We start from the raw sequence: 27,669 nt of genomic DNA, 5'->3' as shown, positions 1-27,669 counted from the left end.
CTCTCTCTCTCTCTCTCTCTCTCTCTCTCTCTCTCTCTCGCTATGTTATTTATATAATAAATTTACTATTACATGTATAATCATTTAATAGTATCAGCTACCTTATTGACACGATTTCAATTTTATGATTTACAGCAAATAAACACTTACCCATTCATGTTCCTCAACACCTTCCATGTGATCTTGTTCTAACGAACACTGGATAACGTCTCCCACAAAATGGCTCATAGTTTTCTGGATCTAATACACAAGCACACAATATGTTCAAACATGATATTACATAGAAGCAATGATGTCTCACAAAAAGAATTTTCATAGTATAAAAATTTTTGTTTTCAAATAATTGGATGCATTATGCTTTGTATCATTAAATAATATTAATCGAGAATATATATATATATATATGCGACAATGTTTCGTAAGAAATCATTTTTACATCAATATCCATTCATAAAATACATGCAAAATGCGTAAATTCAATTCAATCCTCTCACCTCTTCTTGTTTTGCTTTAATGTCCGGATTCCATCCTAATCTATTATAAGATTGTGTAGTGATTCCAAAAGGGGTTGGTGATGGTTTGGTTGCAATTTGGGGAGGTGTAACTGCATTTTGAGATTGATTCTCAGTTACTGTGAATAAAAACTTGCATGTAACAAATACTTCTTCCCACTTTAACAATATAACATCTTTTACTTACAATTATCCATACCAGGTGGCTTAAGACACATTCTAGATGGTTGTTTATTGCCGCCGTTAAACCACTCTGACGCGGATAAAGTTGGTTTCCAGATAACTTTAGTTGGAGGAAAGAGATCATCTTGGAACAATTCGCTCTAATTTAAATAAATGAATACATTAGCACTTTCACAATGATTTATACTACAATATATGTATATTAACCATACGTTATACCTTTATACGCGGCACGGTGAAGCTTAAAGGTTCTATTGTGTTATTTGTTAGCCTCAAAGCAGAGGCGAATTCCACGCTGGCCACGTCACATTTATTTTTTGGAAGGAATGACAAACCCTGGTGCAAGCTACTACATCTATGATGACTCAATGGACAGCAATATGGAGCTTCCTCGGTTACTTCAAATGCATATATTGTAGAATCACCCTACAAATAATATTTTAAAAGAAGAAGTAAATATAACTTATGGCGAATTTTTCATGTAATTAAAAAAAATTGAATATAAAAAAGAATTTTACACGTCCAGTTAGAAAAAGCGTGGAGCTATCTTCGTCATAATATGGCATTAGTATGGCAGGCGAGACATCCAATCCAACAGTGTTCAAAGGAGTATTTAAATTGTCCACTTTAAATACATAAATCTGTCTTTCAGAAACTCTGGAAGATATAAATTTCTATCATTACTTTCTCTATGTATATTTTTTTTGAACGAGATATGTGGTTCTTTGTACTTACTTATCAAAGCCCATTACAACGAGATATCTGCCTTCGAGTGCCCATATAACTCTTGCACCCCTCGTTCCAACGGGACCCTTTCCTTCTTTCACTGAAACGTCACTCGATCGAGGTTTATAAATCCGTAATTTACCGTCTTTACATGTACTGGCGAGATATTGGCCACATGGTGACCACGCTAAGCTAAATATTTGATCAGTATGACCGATTAACGTGATTTTTGCATTCTCAGTAGATGATAACAGCGACAAATCCCAGATTTTGACGGTCATATCGTACGAAGCAGATGCAAGAACATTTGACGCCAGTGGATGAAATTTGATTAAATAAATTTTATCGGTATGAGCTTCTATGGTGTATTTCGGTTCGTTTGTCGGTTCTGCCAAACCAGATTCAGGTATTTCCCACAAGCGAATTATTCCATCATCACAAGCTAGCACAAGCAAATTCTATTATAGTACTTTTTAAATTTGATGGAATAATATATTTCTTCTTTGTTATAAATTTTCAACTTTTGTACTTTACCAACTGCTAATCGCTGATTATCAAATGGATCCCATTGAAAGTCCATTACAGTCGCGCCGTGGACTAATGCTGGCATAACTCCATCAGGTAGTCTTCCAGTCTTTTTCAATTCCAACACTGCTATTTTTCCACCTGGGCCACTCAAAGGTACAGCCACTCGATCGGGATTAGCTGCAAAGGAAAGTAACTAAAATTACCTACAGATTTTATCCTAAACGATGAAGTCTTTCTTATGCAAGTTATCTTGTACTTTTTAATGTACTGAATCATTTGTAAACATTTATTTAAAACTAATCCAATGGAAATATGTTGAAAATCGTATTAAAAGTAGTACAATTTCGTCAAGATCTAATCTTTGATTATATTGTTGAGTAGGAAATTATAACTAACAGTTATGTTATTGTTAGTTGATGTTTGCTGAGTCTTATTGAGAAAAAAAAATTTTACCGTGGAAGCCATCACATTCGCCGGATATTTGACGACTGATATTGCGTATATTTTCAATATGCGTAGATTTATGTCCCGGAGTACCTTTCAAGTGCCGAAACTTGGACACTCTTCCTGTATAACAATCAAGATATTTGCATTAAACAACGCACAAAATACCTTTCACAAGGTTGCAAGAGAAACTCTTACCGAAAACTGTTGACGTTCGTTTTGAAACTGGTGTTACAACAGGCTCCACTTTTTCCAATTTAGGATCCATGCTCTGCTGTCGCAATATAGGAATGCTCTTCTTCGTTTCATCCTCTTTAATCACCTCGCTCTTTGCGATTCCCTTGAAAGAATCTCTTCGTCTCAGCATGGTCGGCGAACCCATAGCTTTTTCCGCCAAATTCCCATCGGTGACAGACACAGATCGACTCTCATAAAGGCGCCGCCTTTCGGCGATCGAGTTCCTGTTCGTGCCACGTTCAAAATTCCCAACGTCCTCATTCTCAGGTGATTCATCCTTCACTTTCGTCTCAAACACTTTGCGTCTTTCTGCAGTGCTTGGTGTCTTTGGTTTATAACCAGAGTCACTTGAATTAGCATCTTCTTCGATAGAGCTCGAATCACTCTTGCCATTTTCCATATCCTTTGCACGCTCATTAGATGTTAAAGTTGGAGACTTATCTACTTCTGCATTATGCTCCGCAGTATTATTAATTTCATTCTGATAACCATTGGTGTTGCTGTCATTATTCGGTGCAATTGGTACAGAGAAGACCTTGTCAAATGAAAATTCCTGACTACTGGACTTTGCTTGGAATGGTTTAGGACCAAGTCGGGGCTAAAATGAAAAAGAAAAAAATGAATTCTTTATTTGTTTCTTCATCTTTAAAAAATTGTATTGACTGAGAAAGAAAGAGAGAGAAAGAGAGAGAGAGAGAGAGAGAGAGAGAGAGAGAGAGAGAGAGAAATGGTATGACAATGACATGAATGTGATAGAATCAGGAAATTGGCCGCATGCAAAAGTGTCACGCGTTGTCACAGAAATCAAATATCCTGTATGTAACATAAATTTCTTTTTAAGCTGAGTATAACCTTATATCCACCAATTGCGTTAGGATTTACTGATGTAACTACTGATCCTGGATTTGGCGATGTACGAGGACGTGCCACTGGTTTTGGTTCCTCCTCGGAGATACTGTTGGTTCTTGAGGCTCTTGGTAAAGGCTTTGGTGGAACGGTTTGTCCTCCATTTTGTATCTTGAGCTTTTCTTCTTCTACCTCGGATGGCTTTTTCAAATCTTCAATCTTATCAGTATTTATGATGTTGTCATTTTTCTCTATATTGATATCATTTTCACGTTGTAGTTCATTCATAGTTGTCACGTTGCTCTGCACTTTCGAGAATCCTTTTGGCGCGGTAATGACCAAGGGTTTCGATGATCGATTTGTTTGTTCTACTTTAATTTCGCGCTGATTGTCTTTGAGTACCGCTAAGTTCCCTTTGTGTACCTGAAGGTACGGTAAAATCCTTAATGACCACAAACTGCATGCAAACCAAACTACACTGTCCAATACTTTGCACTTTTGATATACATTTCTGCATAATTAACACGATAATTTAACAATAGCAACAATTCAGCTACATTCACATTATTTTTACATATTATATGTACGCACGTAGCTCGCATTTTTGTACAGAATAGACAGCAGTACATAAAAAAAAAGATACAAATATAAGCTTTAGCTTTAGCCTAAAGTATTTCGTGATTAAATTTGTTGAAAGTAAATTTACAAAAAGAGATTATCTCATGACCATATAGGCAATACGAATGTTTTTACATTTCATACTATTACTTACACTGTAGAATAAGCTACAACATCAATTGCCACTTATATTACACGTGCCAGGAATAATAGTTTAAATGGTGCTAATGTATAAACAATAAAACATATATTGGATATCTGAAACGTGAAAAAAAAGATATACACAGAATATGGAGAAAGAAACTGAATAGCGCAAAATAAATGTATGCATAATTAGTAATAATCAAATAATTTAATAAATAGAAATTCCGACAAAAGATGGAATATCGAGATATAAAATGTTATATAATAAAAAAAATATTTCTTACATTATACATTCTATTAATATTTCTCATATTTATAATACATAATATCATACTAAGAACTACAGAAAAATTTAGCACTTTGTATCATAAAAAGTATATTGCAAACATTTATACGTAATAAATTACATAAAAACCAGCTCATATATTCAGCAAGTAATTTTTTAATAAAGTTACGTTGCAACACTTGTACAAATAAAACAACTATTTTATATAAAATAAATAGCATCATATTGATTACTTTTATCATATTCTAGAATAAATTAGAAAACATAACGTAAAGTCTACTTAAAAGTATACATATCTACATTAAAATAGGTGCACAAAGCAAATAGATTGATTGTAACAATTCAATATTTATTCTAAAAAATCAGTTGTTTTAGAGAATATGGGATGATAATGCGAGAAAATATGACGATGAAAACATGCAATTATCGATGATTTGTATTTAAAGCAATAATATAATTGATATTTACAAATAAGCAAACAAAATTTTAACGAACGAAAGCTACTTCAAATGTATGCCACATTAAGAGCGATATGAGAACTTGCATAGCATTTGTTAAAATGTTTACTCACAGTAATCGGTTCTTGGCCTTTGTTTCTTTTGGCAGGATCTAGCGACATCTTTGGTACAGGTGCATTATGACCCTTAAGCCATGATGTTGCGTTATTTTGAGCAACAGGGCCAGTTGTATCCGGATAAATGTCTGCATGAAAGTCTCTGTATGTCTAAAATTTAATGTTTATTAAAAAGCTTAGATATATGTATTGTATGTGGCAACGCACGCACGCACGCACGCACGCACGCACGCACAATATTATATGTACAACTTCATTATATGTACTTACTTTTCGTGGAACTTGATACATGATAGGAATTACCATATTAGAGGTAAGCTGTAACAGCCTGTTAACTTCAGCTTGCATTACATTTAATGCTCGTTTAGGAACCAGGCATACTCCTTTAGTTTGTTCACCACTGTGACGGATCCCTTCTACTAGATAAGGATCTCTCTCTGTGACTTCCATGTATATAATAGTGGTGTCTCCTTTGCCAGCGAGGAAGAGCATATTTGTGTCGGGATCAAAAAGCGGCATCAAAATACTAACAAAATATATTAGACAATTATACTACAAATTATACTACAATTATACTATTACAATTATACTACAAATAATTACCTACTTATCTTAATATGTGTTATCTTAAGACATTATAATATATACGACATTATCAATGGCTACTTAGCAATTAAACTGATTAAATAAATTTCAAGTGGAAAGATTGACTTCTACTCATATTTACCCGGTACTACAATCTAATTCCAATGTTTTCATTGGCTCATTCAAGTGCCTTAAGTCTCTAATGTAAACTTGACGAAGTCTTGCTGCATCAAATCCTGTGGTGAGTATTCTGTCGTTATTTAGCCAGACTGTTCTGGAATCTTTAATACTTTGGTGACTCGAACATGAATTAACGATACACGTTGATGCGCGCGGGTCTATAAGCCTCAGTTGTTTGTCCTTGCAGGATGTCGCTAAAACAGTACCGTCTTCCTTCCAACTTACAGACTGGATTACTTCGGTGTGGTCGCTATTAGCTGCATCAACATAACATTCATAAATGAGAGTAAAGCAACAAGTGTCAGTAAAGTTATGAAATATTTACAAAATAATTCCTGTTGTGACAGAACATCCCAGAGCGAGAGATTGGTGAATGATGCAGTGGTCAGAAGATGTTCAGCAGAAGGATGCCAGCACACTGCTTCCACTCTTCGTTGACGATGCGAGAATGTGCATTCTGGATTGCATAAGGATTCTTCCAAGCCACTTTCTGGGATATGCCATAATTTTACCTAGTTTTATACAAATGGAATTAACAAATTACTTTTGAGATTTCCACCGGTACTTTCTATGTATAAAAGCTATGTATTTTGCGAGTTATCTTCATATCCATATCCATTTTTGAAATACCAACATTCGCGAAATACATTGACATTTCAAGAATGAATACAGACACAGAAATAATCCATAAAATACACATAGCTTCTAAATAGAATTAATATGACATCTAGAAAATGTAAATTCTTAAATAGTATTTTGCATTTTATTTTATATTTGCTGAAAATACAATTCTAAGATGCTTACGAGACAATCCTGAGACCCAGTTGCAAGCAAGCCATCGTGAAATGGAGAAAAATCCATATCCGTCACAGTATCTGCATGCGCATGCAACAGTGGCATAGTTTTGCTTTTTCTGCCACAATCTTCCAATGGCAATACTGCTAAGCTAGATCCTTCAATTGGAAAGGAATTATGATTTTATTTAATTAATGTACAATAATTTATGAATATTCTCGAAGAGATCAATCTATTGAAGGTAAATACAAATGTAATACCATTATGATCGACATTGAATGCCATGAACGCTGCGGATGCTGCAATATTATTGCCATAGGTCTGATACGACCCCACAGAGATATCTCGAATACAAGCCTCTGGCTTGGGAACGATTGGCGCTGCATTTTTGTATTTGGACGCTTTGAAACGCCAAGCCATTTTAATACACTGCTTACTCTGTTTAAATGTCCAGACAATCCACTTAAATCATGTAACCTGAAGGAAGTAAAAGCACCAAGTTACATCATTAGAATTAATTTCTCATTATCAATCAATTTCGAAACATTGTACGTAATCAGATATCATTTTTGCTTTATCTTGAACACTCTTGAAAACAATGACTGATTGAAATGTAAGAAAAGATATTTTCCGAGCATGTGTAGACAGTATTACAATTTTTTAAAGAGGTATACAGGCACAATTTTGGGGGACAGGACAAAGACCAGCGTCCGCGGAATTTTTTATTGACAAATCTTGCGAGAAAACTCAGTTTCTCAACCGAGATTTCGCGCAGAGACACTTGAACACATGCGAATAATTCGCTGGGCGTTGCTCCTGGCAGGAATAATGGTAGGGAGAAATCGACGCCGGAGTCTCTCTCTCTCTCTCCCTCCCTCTCTTCCTCTTTCTCTCGAGGCCGGGCATCAACGCACGGCGTCGGTGACAACAAGTGAACGACGCCGACGCAATTCATTCGGTTGGAACCGCCTGAGCAAAGCCGTGCGTGACTAATAATTTGGGGGTGGAAAACCACCCTATCTTCATGACGTATGGGGACTGTAGATCGCCGCTTACCGCAATGACGCTGTCAGCAGCAGCGACATATGTAAATCGGTCAATGAGAAACGCAAAATACTCACGGGGATTCGCAATCGAGGCGTGTTTACGCGTGCCAATCTTTGACGCGCTTCCACAACGAGTTAGACGAGTATCCAGGAATACAGCTGACCACTGACACTATTGACAACGAACACGAGAGACCAAGGAAAGTCAGGCAGCGTCACCATGCGTTACTCTACTGAGCTCCAACCAGCTCCAAGCTCCGTCCAGCCCGACCAAGCTTCACGATTGACAGCCGGAAGCAGGAAAGCCCCCCTCCATCCTCCTTCGGGGCGCCACACTTTATCCCTTCCCCACGACATAACATTGTTTCAAGTCTCCCACACAGTCCCATAGATATATGTATATCAACGATTACTTCCCTCATATTCATAATGATTGTTAGTTTTGTCTACTGTTTTTTGTGTTTTTTTTTCTATTTTATCTATTTCACATTAATTTATTATTTCACATGAGTAGGTGGCATACATATTTTTCAATACATTTTTACGAATAAAATTATGGAATAAGATCCCAGCTAACGCTAAATATTCCTAAAATATTTGTAAAAGGTTCCTAAAATCCCCAAAAACCATTCCAAGAGTATTCCGGAATACTCCGAAATATTTACGGAATGTAAAAACAATATTCAAAAATATCGTTTAAAAATTCTATTTATATATCGTTACATATTATGAGAATGTTCTCTCTATGTATGCGTTCCGCAAAAATTTTAATTTTTCCAAAAGTTTCAGGTCCGGTCCATCCATGAAACAGTTTTTAAACAAAATTTTGTTTTGAAAAACGCACTTTGCACCTTCACCTTGGGGTCTTATCTTGAAACTGATTAGGGCTTACTTTGTAAGCGAAATGCTGCACTCGTTATATTCTTTCCCAGATGATTCTTGTTAACGAGTAAATGCTCTCCACCGCGACCCTCTGTCGACGGAGATATGTACTGCTCGCAATTTTCGTGATACACATACAAGGAGTATTCATATACAATATTTCAACATTTCATATTCTGTGACGAATCTTTCACTGTGCTGAAATATTCGGCACACTGAGAATACGAATCGAATTTTCTACGAATATATCTATCGTTAGCTGAGATACGATGAAAATTAGATAAGTGATACACAAATCTAAAAAGAAGTTTACAAATTTTGTAATTATAAATTTATATGAATGAAAAGTGTAATTATTCTTTTAAAAGAGCCAACTGCAGCAAAGGCATTACTTTTAGTGAAGATAAGTCTGCTAACACAGCCTGAAAATAAGATAATGTACATATAGGTAGTACTACATATACACACACACACACGCATACAACTTGTAATTTACTAAACATAAAGTAACAACATTACATTAATATTAATTTCCTACTCAATAATGTAACTATCTGTTATGTCAATGTGTACGTTATATTAATTACATTTATATTATTGAGTGGAAAATTGCAATTAATATAATTACTTTGTGTTTAGCAGGAATTCATATAATCATATCGTTTCTATACCTCTACATTCTGTTGGGTATTAACTTGCAGTAAATTTTCTTTTCGAAAACTCAATATTGTCACTGCCAATAATGGAATAATTTCCAAAGAATCATAACCGAGAATTAAATCCCAAAGATACAACAATTGTTCAGGCGGTAAATGACCACTGAAGCCTCTCATAAGCCATTTGAAAATTATTTTTATGCTAGAAATGCATACACGTTGAATTAATGAATTGCGCAAATAATGCTACAGATAGCTATAAAGAAATAAACTTACGGTTGAATATGTATATTTTTGAAATGAACCCACAACTGCGGTTCATGACATTGCAGTAATCGTTCAAAAAGTAAGCAGAGAGCAACTATACCTTGTTCGTGACTCGATACAGTATGCAAACGGAACCAGTATCTCAAGTAGAATGCACGGAAAGTATAATACATAATGCAGGGATCATCATATAAATAACAAAATGGCGTAGCTAATATGGAAATATTGGCAATTAGTTAATTAAAAAAAAAAACATTAGGGCTAGTATTCAAAGACCATTTTGAGAATCTTGTCATGAAATGCTACGTACAATTCTGAATGATTTACGATTGTACGTACTTAAGATAGTCTTAAATATAAGAAGAGAATAATTGACTAACTAAATCAGATCTTTTGCAATTTCTTACCATACATTGTAAATCCATGGAACGGAATAACACCACTTGGTGGAAAAACCAAAGTATTTTCCAGTGTCGCTGGTTTGCCTTGCAAAACCGCGTGGATCACTTGACTCCCGGCACTTCTATCGGTTGTGACTGGAGCAAGTATTTCAGAATCCCTCGAAAAGCACAACATTGTCTTATACAAAACATCTTCAAATACAAAGTATTGATCGTCGTTTCTCGCCGTTAATTGTACATCCTATCAACACGCAAAATGTTTTACATTGTTTCTTTTACTTAGGAGCAGATAATATAATTTAAAATATGTTACCATTATTATCAGCTTGTCTATCACAATATCATATTGTAAAACCATATTTTTCAATTCTTCGTAATATTCTATATCCTAAAGAAGAAAAATTATATATCCATATTGATAATAATCAGAGACATCAATCTTTAACTTACAATGCAACAAAAGTCATTGCAACACGAGATATTAATCATACATTATCTTTGATAACAGATCCGAGAACGAGTGACCAAATACGACCACGCAAAGCTCGGGGAGATCCACTTTTAAGAAATTCCTGTGCAATTGGGGCATGATTCGAGTTTAATACTTTTTCGCCAATGTGCGTTCGCTCAGCTTCCAAATTTGGGAACCCTTCTGTAGCCAGCATATCAGGATTTATTCCTAGTAATGGCAGTCCCTGTGATAATTCTGAGTACATACGTCTCTATACAAAGAAATCTTTTATATATACATTCATGTATACAAATTATAAATTAGAAGCGATTAGGTAAAATTCGCACCAATTGCGCAAGCGTTTTTACACTAATCTGTATATGACTAAAATCCCAATTTAATTCGTCTCTGAAATATTTCAATAATGACCTTTATACAAACACATTTTTATTGACATAAAGTTGAGTAGGAATGATTTTTATATAAATCTGTAATTACACACAGTTGCTTTTTGAATGAAGGATCACGTATGGAGAACAATACATCTAGAAAGTCCTTTGGTGCATACAGTGGTCGGTATTGTGATAAATCTAAAAATCATATTCTATAAGTAACTCAAAGTACAACTTGAATCATATCTTTAAATTAATATCATTATAATATTTACCTATATCATAAGTGCTCAATTCATTCCATTTTTCAGCCAGTTCATCCCTATCAGCAGTGGATCTTATACGAGCCAATGGAATGTTCAATTCACTACATGTTGAATTTAATGACTTCTGTATGCGTCGTTCCCATTGAATCTGAGTCTTCTTTAGGTAGCTCAGGTCAGCTGCCTGTATGTGTACAACTGACTGGGAATGCAGCGAACCCTGTGGAGGAAGGAAGAGAGGAGGGAAAGAGAAAGAGAGAGAAACAAAAAGATGCATTTAGATGATTTGTATTGAGCCTTATTCTTGAAAAATATCACATACAGCCTTGTATACATGTTATATACAATATATTAGTTCTTTTCTTTTTTCAAATACGATATAAATTCAAGAATAGGCGCCCTGTTATTTATTGCTGCACTAGATTGCACTAACATTTCCTTTCTTGCTTGTGCCAAACTTTAAATATATATATATTTAGTTTCAAGTACAGTGAGCTCTATAATATATTAGTCTTTCCTATACTAAATTAAAGAAAATTGTAGCTTAAGGAAGAAAGGGAAGGCACATAAATACTTATCTTTCTGTCTTACTTATATTTTAAAATAATATTATTTCATAATTAGTGAATATCTAATTTAAAAAAAAACACACAATATCAGTGTTTAGGAACTAAGACGCTTCCATTCCTCGATGGTATTATTTTATAGAGCTCACTGAAATAAATAGTTGAGCCACAAACAATAGAAAGTTCATTGTGAATTGATTGGGGAATACCCGTGATCGTGTCCAGTGAAACACCGCGTTTCTGATTTCAGTCTCCAGACCATTATCTTTAAGTGCTGCGACCAGCGAGTTCTTAAAGTCGTCTTTGTTCACGACGGATGACGTGACAAGTTTCTGTGAATTAAAAGACAGATGGGAAATGCATTGCCATCGCTTTTACGGGCATTCAACGAGTATCGAGCACGCACTTGTATCTCGTTGTAAAGCGCCCTGTAATTCGACATGCTCTGTATGTCATCGGTAAGCCTCCGTGCCGTCTTCTTGAGAGAACTCGCGCTCTCCATAGTATCCTCGTTCATTCTTCGTGGAATCGTTTTAGAAGCGCAATCAAGGCGAAATCGAAAACGTGCGCCATTTTTAAATAAAGACGCGGTCTCTGGGGCAACCAACAATTGCAACGTGCGCGGTCAGCAGTGCCGGACGCACTGAAATATATGGTACTTTCCAATTGCAATATTCCTAGACACCTGATATTCTCTCGTGGCGACACAAGTTTCGTTCCAATCAGAACCATGGTGGAGATAACATGCGGTGCTTTCCAATTGCAATATCCCTAAACACTTTAGTGCACATAGCGACACAAATTGCGTTCTAATTGTCCGTTATTACGTGTAGTCTCCTTAGAATACAGAGCAATCGGCCCCTAAGAATGGTGGACACATCTGGATATCAATCATAAAACTTTATCCTTAGAATGGAAAGTGAAAAGTGAAAAATTTCTTCATTAATTTCAATAGTAAAAATTTTCATTTTTTATCCTAGGGAAGTTTGATTGATGCTCTGCGCGTTTCCGCATATTTGCATAGTGTAATAAAACAAGAGAGAGAATCAAAGAGAAACTTGAAAGAGAATATGCCCATTAACCGCAAAATGCAGCCGCGCACTACTGCCCCCTGACAAAGTGAATGTAAACTACATAGCTCTGACGGTAATACGTCTATTTTTCTGACGTATACGTCCACTTTTCTGAGAGTAATACGTCCATTTTTCAACTTCAGATAATAAATCGATACTTGGTTTATATAATCGTGCTACATTCACAAATTGTGCATCAGAAATATTTATCTCTGCAATTTTATATGCGCGTAATGTTTATTTCGCTTAAAAGTATTAACATTAAAGTTATATTATATTTTTACAAATGGCTAATCTTTATATTTTAAATAAGCTATATACATATGAATTAAATTTGTATTCCAAGCATTTTATTTTTATTAAACACATTTTTATAATTTATTTACTTTATTTGTTATTATTTTCTTATTACAATACTAAAATTTAAAATGCAATTATAAGTTTTATTGCGCCGCAAAAATTAGATGTTTAATAAAATAAGGAAACAATATATTTTGTTAACATAAATTAAAAGAAAAGCTGATGAGCCAAGCTGGTTAATTATATGTATGCTTGTAATTATAAATTTTTATATACTAAAATTTAAATAATATCAAGAGTTTCAATCCGAAATATTTGTTTATTTACAACAATATAACCATGCAATTTTTGCATCTAAAGCTGAAACTCTATCGAGTGATATAAATGTCAATTTAAAAACAGAATAAAATATATATGCATTTCAGCTAAAAATATAATATTACTTTCCTTCTATAGCTATTGCATCAATGAAACTTTACATAATACATCTTAAATATTTAAAGAACTTATACAAAAAAGTTAAGATTTTTGCAATTACCAAACTTCTGACAAACTTTTTGGGTGTTTTTTGAGGGCTTCTTTCTCAAAATGCTCCATGAAGATGTTGGCGTTTACAATTCCTATTTCTCCTGTAATCGCTAACATCTTCATGGAGCATTTTGAGAAAGAGGTCCTTAGAAAAACACTCAAAAAACCAGAAGTTTGATTCCGTTATGTAGACGACACATTCGTAATATGGAGACACGGCAAAGCCGAACTCCGTAAATTTCTTATTTTCCTCAACAATCAACATCCAAATATCCACTTCACTATAGATATAGAAGAAAACGGGAAATTCCCCTTCCTAGATGTTCTTGTCTCTAAAAAAGCTGACGGTACCTTAGGCCATCAAGTGTACAGAAAACCAACACACACAGATAGATACCTACATGCTGAAACAAACACAATATCCGAACTATCTTTAAATCACCCAAAAAAATAGAACAAATCTTAAGAAATCCTAAAGATCAAAGACCTCCACTCAGTTCCGCAGGAGTATACAAAATACCTTGTTCCTGCGGGCAAGTATACATTGGAGAAACCGGGAGAATGGTCAACCTACGGATAAAAGAACACCAACGTGATGTCAGGCTAAAACATGTCACGCAGTCAGCATTATCAGAACACAACATCGAAACGGCATCAAATCATTCCTTACCTTGATGAAGTGGACTACAAGATTCACGAAACGTTGGCATTACAAGAATGGATCTGGACACCTGCGAGGAAACCTGCGAAACCTATAATCTTTATAATTGCCAATTTTATTAAAAAAGTAGAATATGTATAAATTTTAATTAAAAATATGACTATACTTTTATTGTAATCATTGCGCAATAGTTATAAAAGAAAAGTAATATTATATTTTTAGCTCAAATGCATATATGAAGTCTGTTCAAAAAGTATCGCGAATTTTGTGTTTTTTCAAAAATTATTTATTTATTCATGAATATCTATTTTGTCCCCTTCAAAGTAATCCCCATCAGATATTATACACTTGTGCCAACGTTTTTTCCAATCCTCGAAGCACTTCAAAAAATTATTTTTTGTGATCTTGTTCAGCTCCTCCTTCGATGCCGTCTTTATCTCCTCAATCGTAGCGTAGCGTCGTCCTTTCATGGGCCTCTTTAGTTTCGGGAACAAGAAAAAGTCACAGGGGCCAGATCTGGGGAATACGGTGGCTGCGGCATCATTAGTGTGTTGTTTTTGGTCAAAAATTCGCGCACAAGCAACGATGTGTGAGCAGGAGCGTTATCATGGTGCAAAAGCCAATTTTTGTTCTTCCACAAATCCGGGCGTTTCTGGCGGATTGCTTCGCGCAAATTGCGCATAACTTGCAGGTAATATTCCTTATTGACCGTTCCGATTGGCCAATACTATTTTCTTCACTTCATCAATGTTTTCGTCTGTTGTTGACGTGCTCGGGCGTCCGGCACGCTCTTCGTCGTTCACATCTTCTCGGCCCTCTGAGAACATTTTGTACCACCGATAAACGTTGCTTCGGTCCAAGGTAGCTTCACCATATGCCACAGTCAACATTCGGAATGCGTCCGCGCACTTAATTTTGTTTTTCACACAAAATTTGATACAGATTCTTTGATCCATTTTTTGGAATAGGCAAAAATCGAAGACGAGCCAAAACACGTGCAAGCAAAGCAGCTGTCAAAAATTAACTGAACATTCAAAATGGCCGAACTTGTCGGCATAAGTGAGAGACATGAGTACCAACATAACGCCACAAAAAAATCGAAAATCGAATATACGTAACCCGCGGAAATTCAAAATTCGCGATACTTTTTGAACAGACCTCGTATATTCTATTTTTTAAAGAATTAGCATTTATATCACCCGATAGAGCAACGTTTCAACTTATCTGGTTGTTTAATTGTGATAAGATTTTTGTCGGAGTAATGAGCAATCAAAGTTAGATTGCTCCTTTTTATTTCCTTTTAATTCAAAATAAAAAAATTGTAGGAATTTAAAAAAAACAATTTTATAGCGAAAATTTCAAATTTTTATGATAGATAGTGGACAATTTTTGCAAATTTATTTTAGGCACATGACAACCCTACAAAAAAAAATTTCATTTTTTTCAACTCGTAGTTTTTTGTATATGTCAAAATTACAAAACTCGCATAAACTCAAAAAATATAGTAAGCTTTGAAAATAAAAATTTCAAGCTTCAAAATTTAATTTCCTTTTTCTAAATTTAAATTTCGTTTATTTTTAACGAAGATGTACATACAATTTTGGGTTAAACAAAATTTGAAACAAACTTTCCGAATAACTTAATATATGCTGAGACACATTGTATATGTATACACACGCACGCACGCACACCAATAAAAAATCCAATCAAATGTTAATACTCTATCTTTAGCAGCTAGCTGCAGCAAAAGAAAAATTGCATAAACGTAAATATACATATAATATAATATAATTATAGCCTATGTTTAGCTCATATATGTGTGTGTGTGTATATATATATGTATAAAGTACAAAAATTAAAAAATGTGTCGATGGTTTAGAACGTGTATAAAAAATAATTTTATTAAGAAATAATATTCTTTTAAACAATAAGATCGGAAACAAGACCATTTATGTTAAATACATTACTTTAAATACGAAATGTCACGGTCTGAATGTTAAGATGTTGAACTATTATATAGTATATATTCATTTAAATGAATTAATTTCAGAAATGATAATTGCGTGCCGATATGGTTGTCGGACTTTCAACGCAATCAATCTGAAATATTAATAATCTCCCCAAATTTCCCAAATTTAATCTTAAAAAATTATAATAAACTTATTGCGAAAAATATTGCCTCGGCTGGGAGTTAACATAAACGGTCTTGTTTCCAATCTTATTGTCTATACACGCTTGCCTACAATGCGTAACTCTCTATACATATCGGTTATTGTGAAGAATATTGCTAAGCTCGGTAGTCTAAAGACTTAGGACGCTCGCACGGAATACAAGAGATCCGGGTTCGACTCCTGGCCAAGGCAATATTTTTCGCAATAAATTTATTACAGTTTTTTAAGATTAAATTTAAGAAATTTGGGGGGATTATTAATATTTCAGATTGATTGCGTTGAAAGTTCGATCATATCGGCACGCAATTATTATTTCTGAAATTAATTCATTTAAATGAATATATATAATAGTTCAATATTCAAACCGTAGTGGCGCTTCGTATTTAAAGTAATATTCTTTTATCTGTGCTCTAATAGAGATATATGAAAAAAAAAAAAATATATATATATATATATATTGTGTGCGCGCGCGCGCGTGTGTGTGTGTGTGTAGACAGAATTGGCAAGTAACGCATTACTTGTAATGTTGTAACGGCCGTTACTTTTTGATTGTTATCTTTATTATATTCGGATTGAAAACCGAAAGTCATTCTTTACTGAAAATAACTCCCCAGTAAACAAAAGAATGGATTAAAATAGATTGAAATTTTTTTCTATCCGAATACGTATTTTAAATAGCGAATACTTTTTTTAATTTAATTAGATTCCATTAGGTGCAATTGGATTGAAAAATTGGATTTGCTATTCAAAATTTCGAACAGTATTTACAACGCACAAAGAAAGCTAATATTATTTTTAGATTGAAAGGCATAGAGATATACTCCATATCTCTATGTCTTTAATCCTGAATGCATTTTTATTCATTTATAGGAATTACAGCAGAGAAATATGCTGCAATTCCTATAAATGAATAAAAATTTTAGTATATAAAAATTTTACAAGCATATAATTAACCAGCTTGGCTCATCAGCTCTTCTTTTAATTTATGTTATTGTTAAAAAATATATTGTTTCCTTATTTTATTAAACACCTAATTTTTGCGTCGCAATGAAACTTATAATTGCATTTTAAATACTTAAAGTATTTATACAAAAAAAGTTGAGATTAATTTTGTCATTATATATTTTTTGAATTTTAATATTGTAATAAGAAAATAATAACAAATAAAGTAAATAGACTATAAAAATGTGTAGACTATAAAAATAAAATGCTTGGAATACAACTTAATTCATATGTATAGCTTGTATATGTTATAAATATTAACACATTTGTAAAAATATAACATAATATAACACTGTTAATACTTTTAAGCACTATGCGCATGTAAGATTATAGAGATGAATATTTCTTGATGCACAATTTGTGAATGTGCATGATTATATGAATCACCGACGAGATATTATTAAAGACCGACATCCTTACGGGAGTTCGCGTCCTTGTGAATATTGAAGTAATTAAGAGTAAAAATTGATAATATTGTACTAATTTTATAATTTATTAGTTTAGTAGACGTATTTATGCATTTAGAACTCAATAATACTCGATTTTTCTTTAAAATTATAATTTCAGTGTTATCGTCAAAGTTTGATTATCAACAGAGATGATAACTGCATAGAAAAAATTGTAATTCTTCTGCAATATATAGGATATTATAGCTTTACAAGTATGCATATTTATTTGTGAAACATTTATGTAATAAAAAATCATGAATTTAATAATGTATGAGTCAAATATTTATGTTAATAATAGCAAATTTATATTAATTGTCAGCATTCTTTAATTACCTCCGGGCCCTTGGGGCCCTTTTTATACCGCCGAAAATTTGCCCAGAGTTGATGATCTTTAATAGTATTGTAACGTCGTCGTCCGATTTTTCCCTCTATATTCTACCTTGTTAATGGTTTCGGGAACGCCGGCTTGAACCCGCGCATTTTTAATATAACTACTTTATAAATCTTATATAACTCTATAACTACTTTTATGACTATTTTATTATTACTATTTTATCATTATTGTATTATTTTAATATAAGTATATAATTGCGAATAACACAGACATGCCCAACGACATGCAAATATTTTATTAGTTTTAAATTACTAAGTCTCTATCATTATATTTTAATTCTGTTAACTATCTTTTATTATTATTCCATTATTCCCCTTTTTATATTGTTAAATATAAAATATAATTAATATTAAGAAAATTCATGTATCACACTGCGCGAACATCAAGTACCATGACGCCTCAAGAGGAGCTATCGATCGATGCTGGAAGTAAACAGAGCCGCATACCATGATTATCTATCCAAAATATTGAGTCTAACGAAAGGACCGAGGCATACAAAGAAGACTATCGACAACGCCCTGGCAGTTGCTAACTGACTCCCGTGCTGATCGCACGTTTTTATTCTACCGCGTAATCTAAATTTCATTCGCGTATATTCACCGAGTACACTTTAAGTTTCACTGCGTTTCATCTTTTAACAATATATTCACTGCGTTCACTGAGTTTTGTTCTAAATATATTCACTGCGTTCACTGAATTTTGTTCTAAATATATTCACTGCGTTCACTGAGTTCTATTTTAAATATATTCACTGCGTTCACTGAGTTCACCGCGTTCACTAAGTTCACCGCGTTCACCGACACTCAGTGTTATATGGTTTCGTCATTTTTTTTTATGAGCGAAAACCATTTCATCTCGATCAGTTTCCGCGCTCCGGGCGTCCCCTGGTAAAGTCTGTGCAGCAGATTGACCGGAAAACAAAGCGGAGCATTGTAAGTTCTAATCCAGGGCGTTACAGTATCTCGTCGGTGTATGAACCAAGTAACGATTTATCATCTGAAGTTGAAAAGTGGACGTATTACCCTCAGAAAAGTGGACGTATTATCGTCAGAGCTATGTAGTTTACGTCCACTTTGTCAGGGGACAGTAGTGTGCAGTATTTTGTAGTTACAGATTTTGGGCCGACATGTCCTCGCTTAAGTTTCTCTCTGCAGAGAGAATAACACCCGTATTCATAGTCCTTCCTCATTTTAAGGATGGAGGAAGTCTCCATGAAGGATTCCTCGATTCTCCAAGGCCTCCTTGTTTTATAAATGAATCTCAAGTCTGCCTTCCCGAAGGAAGGAATATTTTAGGGATTTTAGTAACCTACTGAAGACAATATGTCATAATATATAGTATATGCAAACCTAACATCATGAATTACGAATAATAAAGGTTATAAAGACATTGTTAATTAAATCGTGATTAAGCATTTTGCAACAGTTATTGATAAAAATAAAACTAATAGCGAATTTGATTGGACGTATTCACTACGCACTGATGCACATTAAAACTGTCGTACATACGCAAAATAACATAAATATATATTTATAAATAAACATCAAAATCGATTAAATTGTAAAATACTTAATATATTTTATTGTACTCTGTTAGGTAAAATATGTATTTTATAATTCGAAATATTTGCATTTTATTTTTATATTCAAATTAAATCAGTGTACAACGGCTTTAATATGCATCAGTGCTTCCAATTGGATTCGTCATAATGCTTATTATACGAAGAAGGAGAAAATACATTTGACGCAGTTTATTTCCGAAAAAAAAACTATCGAAAACAATTATCGACGCGACAGATTTAAATTAAAAGCTATCGAAAATAAAAAAACCAGTGTGATGAACTAAATTTGATGATTTGATTGGTTATGAAGGTTGCACCTCCTCCTCAAGGAAATTCGTATTCTTCTTTGAGAAAAGAGAGCTAATATGGTTTCTTGTTTGATCAAGGAAGGTTTATGAAACGTGAAATAAGAAACAAGGAATCTTTATTTCTCAAGGAAGGACTATGAATACGGGTATAAGTCCGGCACAGAGGTTATAAAGAGCAAAAATAAGTAAATAAAGCAAAATATTATAATATTATAATAAATACAAAATATCGAAATTATACGGTGAGAAAAATGCAAATAAATGTATTCACGTTCTAACAAAAAATTAATGTGTTATAAATATAGAAAGTAGAATAGTAGTACGAACAATATTTATGAGTATAAAAGTACTATGACAATAATTCACTATATTTACAGGATACACAATGCCTGTTGTGTAATGTATGTTTCAATTCATATGGAAGACAGGTAATACAATGCATTATTTTCCCAAGAATTGTGAAAGACTTGTGCGGTGATTGGTTCCATCATTTTTAGGGCGTCTGATTTCAGAGGGTCGATTGTGTATCTCGACATCTAGTGTAAATGATAAAAGTGAGCTCTCACTTAATTAGTAGCTTTTATCATAGTGGAAATGCGACATTTCTCACGTGACATTGCTCGACAAGAAATTTCTATGTCAAATTGTATCAAATGGTGTTAAAGTATATCGAGATTGGTTGAAATTTATCAAAATCCATTCTATTTAAAGACATAGATTATTATAGTTTCCTATAATAGACATTATTTTTATGCTTTGTATGGAGGAAAATGACAATGAAAATAATAAAATTCGCAAAATATTTAAATTTAATAAAAAAACGATTAATGGAATACTCAAGATCCATTTGAAAGATAGAGACAATACATTTAAAAAATTATATAGATTAGTATATAAATATATTAAGTATATAAATATGTAAATTATTTAAATAAGATGATGAAATAGCCTAAACAGTCAAAGCAAATCTTTATGTCTTATAATATTTTTTGCGTAAATTTTGAACTTTCCAGTTCAAACAAAAATTATGAAATTGAAAGATTATAAAATTTACTTAAAAGTATTATTGGACACTAAGATCCGCTTGAGTAATTGATCCGTATAAGTAATTTTATTATATTAGTTATTTGAATAATACACGTTCATAAATATCCTAATATTGAAATAGATTATATTCTGTTATAAATTATACAAAAGTTATGTATCACTTTGGTTATGTATCACTTGCATTTTGCACTCACGTCTGTGATTTTCACTCTTGTAGGGATATTATATTTTCACTATGCTCATAGCTAATCGCGCGTATTTTTTCACGTGAGATAAAAGTACGAGAAGTTAGAATATTCGGCAATAATACGCAATAGACCTCCTGGGAATCGATACTGTACCTTGAAACGAGGTGAAAATTACAAAAGTGCGCGAATTTACTAGAATACTGATAATTTCATTGGTCAACACCTAGTAAACTTGCTCACTTTTGTAATTTTCACCTTGTTTAAAAATACAGAATCGATCCTCTGATCCAATAAGAGGTCTATCTAAGACCGCCGGACTCTGTATTCTAGGGAACACCATTATTTATGCGTACTATTGCCCACTGACAAAGTGGATGTAAACTATTTACATAGTACAACGTCCACTTTTTTTAGGGTACATCGTCCACTTTTCAAGGCTAGAGATGATAAATCGATATTTGGCTCATATAATCATACTTCATTTAACACGATTATATGAACTAAATATCGATTTATCATCTCTGCTATGTAGTTTACATCCACTTTGTCAGTGGGCAGTAGTACACCGCAGCATTTTGCGATTACAGGTTTTAGGCCGTCATGTCCTCTCTCAGATTTCTCTCTCTGGTACAGATGTGTAGTGTTGTGTCAACGATAATAGTTTGAGCCGTCATGTCCTCTCTCAGGTTTCTCTCTGTCTGTACTCAGTCGAAGGCTATGGGTGTGTTTCCTTTTTATTAGCAGTGCAATTATCATATCACAACAGTGCACTGCCGCAGCTGTCAAAATTACTATGGTACTATTGTAACGTCGTATTTTGAAATGGCTTTGCAGTAGACTGGCAATAGTGTAAATAGACATGGCTAAACTACTAAATTGTCAATAAATTTTGAACAAAAACAGCAGCGATAGTTCTTCCAAAAAAGATGAACTAATAATGGATTACCAATTCAAGCAGTTTGATCTCGTATTAAAATTATTGGGAATGTACATTCATTTTAAGAGATTTTTTTAAATATGGTAAAAATACGGCTTTATTGTGAAAAAATGATTACAAATTGATCATTCAAAATATTGTCCATTGCTAATCACTATTACCCATAAATTAATCCATTTTTTGATATCTTCATAAGAATGGAAGCTCAGACAGATTATGAGTCATCGATTGAAATAGATGGTAATTGGAAGAAGCAATATCTCAAGAATACGACGGATGTGATAGGACATCCTAGTTAAGGGCTTCTAATATTTCTTTGACCGGTTTCGCAACAGGTGACCGAGCATTGTCGTGCTAGATGCTCATAATACACTACCCAGCTGATCCCACTAAATACAGAGCATGAGCTTGGAGCCATGAATATTCAGCTTTGCCATCAATGTTAATGGTTCGCCTGGTCTGCACCATGATTTTTTGCGCTTCGAAATATCGTAGCGTATCCATTTTTTATCACCCGTCACGATACGATGCAAAAAACATTTTCTTTTGTGTCTTTGAAACAACAATTCACAGGTCATTTTGCGCCTTTTGATGTCCCTCGGCTTCCAACTCATACGGCACCCAATTTTCTTTCTGCTTTTGAATCATTTCAATGACCTTCAAACGTCTGGAAATCGTTGATTGATCAACATTTAATGATTCTCCAAGTTATTTTTGCTCAGGTCTTGATCGAGCTTCTACTTCTTCATCTTCAAACTTTTTCGGCTGGCCTAGACGTTCCTTGTCTTCTGTGTCAAAATCACCTTTTTTATAGGAACCAGTTGAATCAAATGTTGAAATCGATGGAATATAATCATCATAAGCTTCCATCACAGCATTCGTTGACTTTCAGCAGCACTTTTTTTCAAATAGAAGCAAAAAAGTAAAGTTTCCCGCAAATTGCGTTGGCACAAAATTCGACATATTCAATGTTAAAAAAACAATGTTATTTACACTTCGACAAAATGACATACTGAAAACTAAAGCCACGTGATAGTGCTTTGAACATGAAGATAGTAACAATATGGCCCGATAGTATTACCATAATAACGCCATTTCTTGAAAATCCTTTAAAATTAATGCACATTCCCAATATATGGACATATTAATTAATGAATATTCAAATGTGGAATTTAAGAGTCATTTGATAAAATAAATATATATGCATTTTCTGCAATTAAATATAATGTATACATTTTTTTATTTCCTAGATCGAATATTTTGCGTTGTGCTTTTTTAGGCGATGCCATATTGCACTGTAACTGCCTCACCTTGAAAGCTGCAGTAGTCGCAGTGGCAATATGGCTATCATTTATGACGTTATTGAAGGAACTAGACACTATCGCAGCGCCCTGCGTAGTAATAGCGGAACAATTTTTTAGTACTGCCAGTACTGGCAGTATATATCTGAACACACTCTGTGAAAGCTTGTGTTTTCTAGTGATAATTACATATTACTAACTGTGCGGCGGCTATAAATGAGATTGGAAGACGTTGAGTGGCCGACACTTTTAAGGCTTAAACACAATAGGTACAGGCAATAGGCATAGGCAAAAGGGAATAACGAGCCGTCCAATCAGAGCTCTGGTGTATAAATTCGATATTATATCCCAGAGCTCTGATTGGCCCGTTATTCCTTGTTGCATGTGCCTATTGTGTTTAAGTCTTTATTTTTTTTGTTTAATATAGGGGGAAAAAGCTACATTTAATCTAACTTTATCCGAAACGTATCTCAACCGTGCACAGCGTACACATTCTAGGCTCCTATTTTTGAAAAGTATCCCATACAAAAAACTAAAGAAGTGCTATAATATATGTTACAAATACTATAGTACATCTTTAGCTTTTGCTATGCGATACTTTTCAAGAATAGGGGCCTATTCCAATTGAATCGTGCATAATGTTACACTTTGTACATTCCTGTATATGTTTGTGTTAAAATATGTTGTTACGTCCAAACTCAGGAAAATGGATTTAAAGAGAGAAGGGAGTAGAAAGGATGGAGTGTGGAAGGACGGTCAGACTTTTGTCTCGCAGGTATCCGCACAGAAGCAAATACTGCGAATCGAACGCACCCTTTTTATTGCTCGCTTCGGAATATGGGTCAACGTCTCGTAAAGACGCTATGACACCTGTTTCCTACGAGCGGTGCGATCGTCGATCCGAATTTCGAGTCAGGGAAATCCCTTTAACTCGGGAATGGACTACGTGCGAGCTCTGAAAGGGCAAGGTTTAATGATTACGAGGTTTTATTAGGGGGTTTCAAAAGTGAACGAGAGCGAGAAGAATAATTACTAACATTATTTATTGTTGCTTATCAATAAAGTAGTTAAAACGAATAGCTGTAGTGTACTTTTTCTTGCGTTTTTCTTATATTCGCAAAATGAAATGGTACGCTACAGGACTGTGATGGGAAGAAAACGAATGAAACTTTTTTTACAAGTTCGCATGAGTTTGCGAGTCCACGTGTACTTAAATATGTCATCGTGACGATCGTTTTGCATTCCTCGAGTGTTAAAACAGATAACGTATATAAGCCAAATAATGCAAACGACATCTGTTTGTAATAAGAATGGTGACGAACAAAAGATGAGTAAGTTGTAGCTGCATATATACGCTCGCTATAGATAACAATAAACATTTTAAATACAGTTTTTAACGCACGTAGGCAACCAGAAGGTTCATTACATGAAAATTATAAAAGTCAGCAAATATACTAAGTGTTGACCAAGGAAATTATAAAGATTTTAGCCCGTTGTTCATAGTCGATTTTCATATTCAAGACTATCCTTAAGATGTCATGATTCAATAATTGAGAATGGATTAAAATACATTGAAATTGTTATGGATATTTTAAATAGATTGAATTCAATTGAATAAAAAAAAAACTTTTTTTTTGTTTATTTGGATTCAATTATTAAAAGTATTAAAAAACTGCATTTCCTATTAACTCTTCATTTTTTTTTCTAGTTATAAGAATTAGAAAAAGTTTAATCGAGATTAAAGTTAATCTACATTAATAAAAATAGACATTAGTGAATTTGCTAACTTTCATTTGTAATTTGTAATTTTCACTAAAATTTGTAATTTTCACCTCATTTCAGAATACACAATTATAATCGACCCCGATCAGTAAAAGGTATTGATTGTGTATTTTGAAATGAGATGAAAATTATAAAAATGAAGTTAATTAATTTACTAGGTATTTTGACTAATGAAATTATAAATAAATCCGCTTATTATAGTAATAGTATAATAAATTCGCTTATTTTTGTAATTTTTACCTTATTTTAAAATACACAATCAAGAAAGAGTTTGAAGTAAGAAATGAACATATCGTATCCATAAAATTCGCCTAATCTAGAGCGACAAAGAGGGACAGCAGGAAAGATAAGGAAGGACAGAAATGTCCTAATCAAGCATTAAATTCCCATCCGATTTCATAAAGACGTGCTCATTTGCAAACACAATTAAATTACGAGACTGCAATAGATATCGCGGATATCACTTGATTATTATAATATTGATTAACGATGAATTAATCGTAGTTTAGTCGCAGTCACTCTCTTCTCCATTTTTTTTATATCACAAATGACTATTTCAACCAATATAGATTAACTTTAATCTTAATTTAACTGACTTTTTTTACTTCTCTTTAGTTCTAAGAATTAGAAAAATATGAAGAGAGAAAATTTTCAATCGGGGTTAATCTATATTGATAGAGAAATGAACCGAGGTTAATCTATATAGTTGTGAGAGCGACTGCGAAAAACTAAACTCCGATAACTCACTAATCGATAATTAACTTGTCAAGTGATATCCATATGATATCTTAATCGTTAACGAACAAGGTTGGATCTTAATTTCTTTGTACGTGATTTTATATTCAATACAAAAAGAAGAATCCTGTATTATACAATTTGAATAATTACCTGTTGTTTTGTATTTTTTTACAATAAATGGGGCGGAAAATAATACAGTATATAATTTATATGCATTTTTTCCATCAAATCCAATAGTGCTATTATTTTGATTCAAATCAAATTCTTGTTAATTGTTTAAACGATAATTGTTTAAACAAATTGTATGTGATAATTTTGATTTTAGAATTCATAATGAGCGACCTCATAAAATCATTACATGCAGATGATTATTCAATTAATTACATAAGCAGTCCTCAAAGGATTATATTTATCTAATTTAAGTTTTCTTCTTTTCAATGTTACTGTTCTCCAATTCTAGAATTGGAAAGAGATGAAAGATAAGTACTCATGCAGCATAAAATATTAAGAAATGTTTTAAGAAAAATATTTTTTTTTAATATTACAAGTATTATTTTAAAAAGGTTTTAGTAATATTTTAAAATGTTTTAGAGATTTGGAAAGATTTTTAAATTGTTTTAAAACATTTTGTGGTAATATTTTCAAAAACATTTTTAAAAACATGTTAGAAACATTTTAAAAAATTACTTTATCATTTAGAAAATATTTTCTAAAATATTGTCAATATACAATATTTTTAAAATATTAAAATAATTTTAAAATAATTTTAATAAAATTTTTTTAAATTGCTTGATTTTTCTTACAACATGAAGCTAATTACTACGAATGCGTTCCGTTTCCATGAGCGATAAAGTCTGTGCCAAAATTTACTGTCAGTACTAAAAATCTGTAATTTACGTTACTTAAAATAGTCATTTCATCCATATATATATTGGATCGTGACATCATAAATGACGAGAAATGACATGTTGATTTTTCTTGCATATTATTTGTAAATAAAGAGAATTTAGTCATTTAAACCAAATAACAGAGCTTTAAACACTTGTAATAATGGGTAAAGATTCTCCTTATCTCCCCTGACAGTCAGTAAAAGAATCGAAAAAGAATCGTGAAGTAGAAATAGGTATACGTATGCGTATTGAGTAAAAACTAGTAAACGCACGTTACATGCCTTTTATTATTATTTACTGACTGTCGGAACAATTAAGGGACATAAAAATAGTCTTCGATTATTTTTACAAATGTTCTAAAGCGATCTCATACCATTTCATTTTATCCAAATTGTCTTTATTTACAAATGGCATATAAGAAAAATCAACGTGTCGCTTATGACACATTTCTCACTTATGACGTTACGATTCAATATGACTGGAGTGAGTATTCAGAAGTCTTAGGTACTTTGTTTTATATTTTTGAAAGAAAATTGTTTCTTAATTTTAAAAACAGATTTTATATTTTGTGAATACAAAAAATTTAATTTATTTTCTATATTAATAGGAGTTTATACGAGATCTGTTCAAAAAGTATCGCGAATTTTGTGTTTTTTCAAAAATTATTTATTTATTCATGAATATCTATTTTGTCCCCTTCAAAGTAATCCCCATCAGATATTATACACTTGTGCCAACGTTTTTTCCAATCCTCGAA

At 33.1% G+C, this 27,669-nt stretch overlaps 2 protein-coding genes and 1 long non-coding RNA gene across 7 annotated transcripts in view; 1 reads left to right on the top strand and 2 right to left on the bottom strand.

The window, feature by feature from the left end:
* Positions 1-7,984, bottom strand: part of LOC108755096 (coronin-7) — a 9,879-nt gene extending 1,895 nt beyond the window's left edge. Inside the window, exons 1-17 of one of the 2 annotated variants that reach the window (XM_018497892.1) lie at positions 7,780-7,984; positions 6,919-7,135; positions 6,668-6,816; positions 6,189-6,375; positions 5,826-6,120; positions 5,369-5,624; positions 5,096-5,248; positions 3,483-3,899; positions 2,592-3,228; positions 2,403-2,516; positions 1,956-2,126; positions 1,431-1,863; positions 1,214-1,352; positions 915-1,121; positions 700-835; positions 495-631; positions 151-240 (exon numbers count right to left, since the gene is read on the bottom strand). In XM_018497892.1, the coding sequence (XP_018353394.1) occupies positions 151-240; positions 495-631; positions 700-835; positions 915-1,121; positions 1,214-1,352; positions 1,431-1,863; positions 1,956-2,126; positions 2,403-2,516; positions 2,592-3,228; positions 3,483-3,899; positions 5,096-5,248; positions 5,369-5,624; positions 5,826-6,120; positions 6,189-6,375; positions 6,668-6,816; positions 6,919-7,078 (3,681 nt within the window). In that variant the 5' untranslated portion in view covers positions 7,079-7,135; positions 7,780-7,984. The remainder of the gene's footprint in view (positions 1-150; positions 241-494; positions 632-699; positions 836-914; positions 1,122-1,213; positions 1,353-1,430; positions 1,864-1,955; positions 2,127-2,402; positions 2,517-2,591; positions 3,229-3,482; positions 3,900-5,095; positions 5,249-5,368; positions 5,625-5,825; positions 6,121-6,188; positions 6,376-6,667; positions 6,817-6,918; positions 7,136-7,779) is intronic. The other variant, XM_018497893.1, reaches the window with a different exon arrangement.
* Positions 7,985-8,010: 26 nt separating this feature from the next.
* Positions 8,011-12,213, bottom strand: LOC108755097 (TBC1 domain family member 19). 4 transcript variants are annotated; one of them, XM_018497896.1, is made up of 12 exons: positions 11,989-12,213; positions 11,792-11,914; positions 11,029-11,236; positions 10,864-10,951; positions 10,709-10,790; positions 10,402-10,632; positions 10,224-10,298; positions 9,917-10,151; positions 9,519-9,720; positions 9,258-9,444; positions 8,979-9,008; positions 8,011-8,047 (listed from the first exon to the last, which is right to left on the bottom strand). In XM_018497896.1, exons 1-12 carry the CDS (start codon positions 12,097-12,099, stop codon positions 8,042-8,044), a joined length of 1,578 nt encoding a protein of 525 aa, XP_018353398.1. In that variant the 5' UTR covers positions 12,100-12,213; the 3' UTR covers positions 8,011-8,041. The 4 variants fall into 4 exon arrangements, with proteins under 4 accessions (XP_018353398.1, XP_018353396.1, XP_018353397.1 ...); XM_018497894.1 differs by lacking the exon at positions 8,011-8,047 and having other exon boundaries at positions 8,224-9,008; XM_018497895.1 differs by lacking the exon at positions 8,011-8,047 and having other exon boundaries at positions 8,224-9,008; positions 10,709-10,769.
* A 10,197-nt stretch (positions 12,214-22,410) lies between these two features.
* LOC108755058 overlaps positions 22,411-27,669 on the top strand; it is a 13,035-nt gene continuing 7,776 nt past the window's right edge. The window contains exon 1 of the long non-coding RNA XR_001939743.1: positions 22,411-22,421. This is a non-coding gene — a long non-coding RNA (uncharacterized LOC108755058). The remainder of the gene's footprint in view (positions 22,422-27,669) is intronic.

Source organism: Trachymyrmex septentrionalis, unplaced genomic scaffold, assembly GCF_001594115.1.
Source record: "Trachymyrmex septentrionalis isolate Tsep2-gDNA-1 unplaced genomic scaffold, Tsep1.0 scaffold83, whole genome shotgun sequence".
NCBI lineage: Eukaryota > Metazoa > Arthropoda > Insecta > Hymenoptera > Formicidae > Trachymyrmex > Trachymyrmex septentrionalis.
This window is presented reverse-complemented; position numbering and strand designations above follow the sequence as displayed.

Bases quoted from the DNA above. Each gene is read 5' to 3' on its own strand.
- LOC108755097 (XM_018497894.1), bottom strand. From the start codon at position 12,099: ATGAACGAGGATACTATGGAGAGCGCGAGTTCTCTCAAGAAGACGGCA. The intron at 10,952-11,028 runs GTAAATATTATA...TATGATTTTTAG, and splicing joins ATTGAGCACTTATGATATAG to ATTTATCACAATACCGACCA. The intron at 10,299-10,401 runs GTATGATTAATA...TTTCTTCTTTAG, and splicing joins GATCTGTTATCAAAGATAAT to GATATAGAATATTACGAAGA.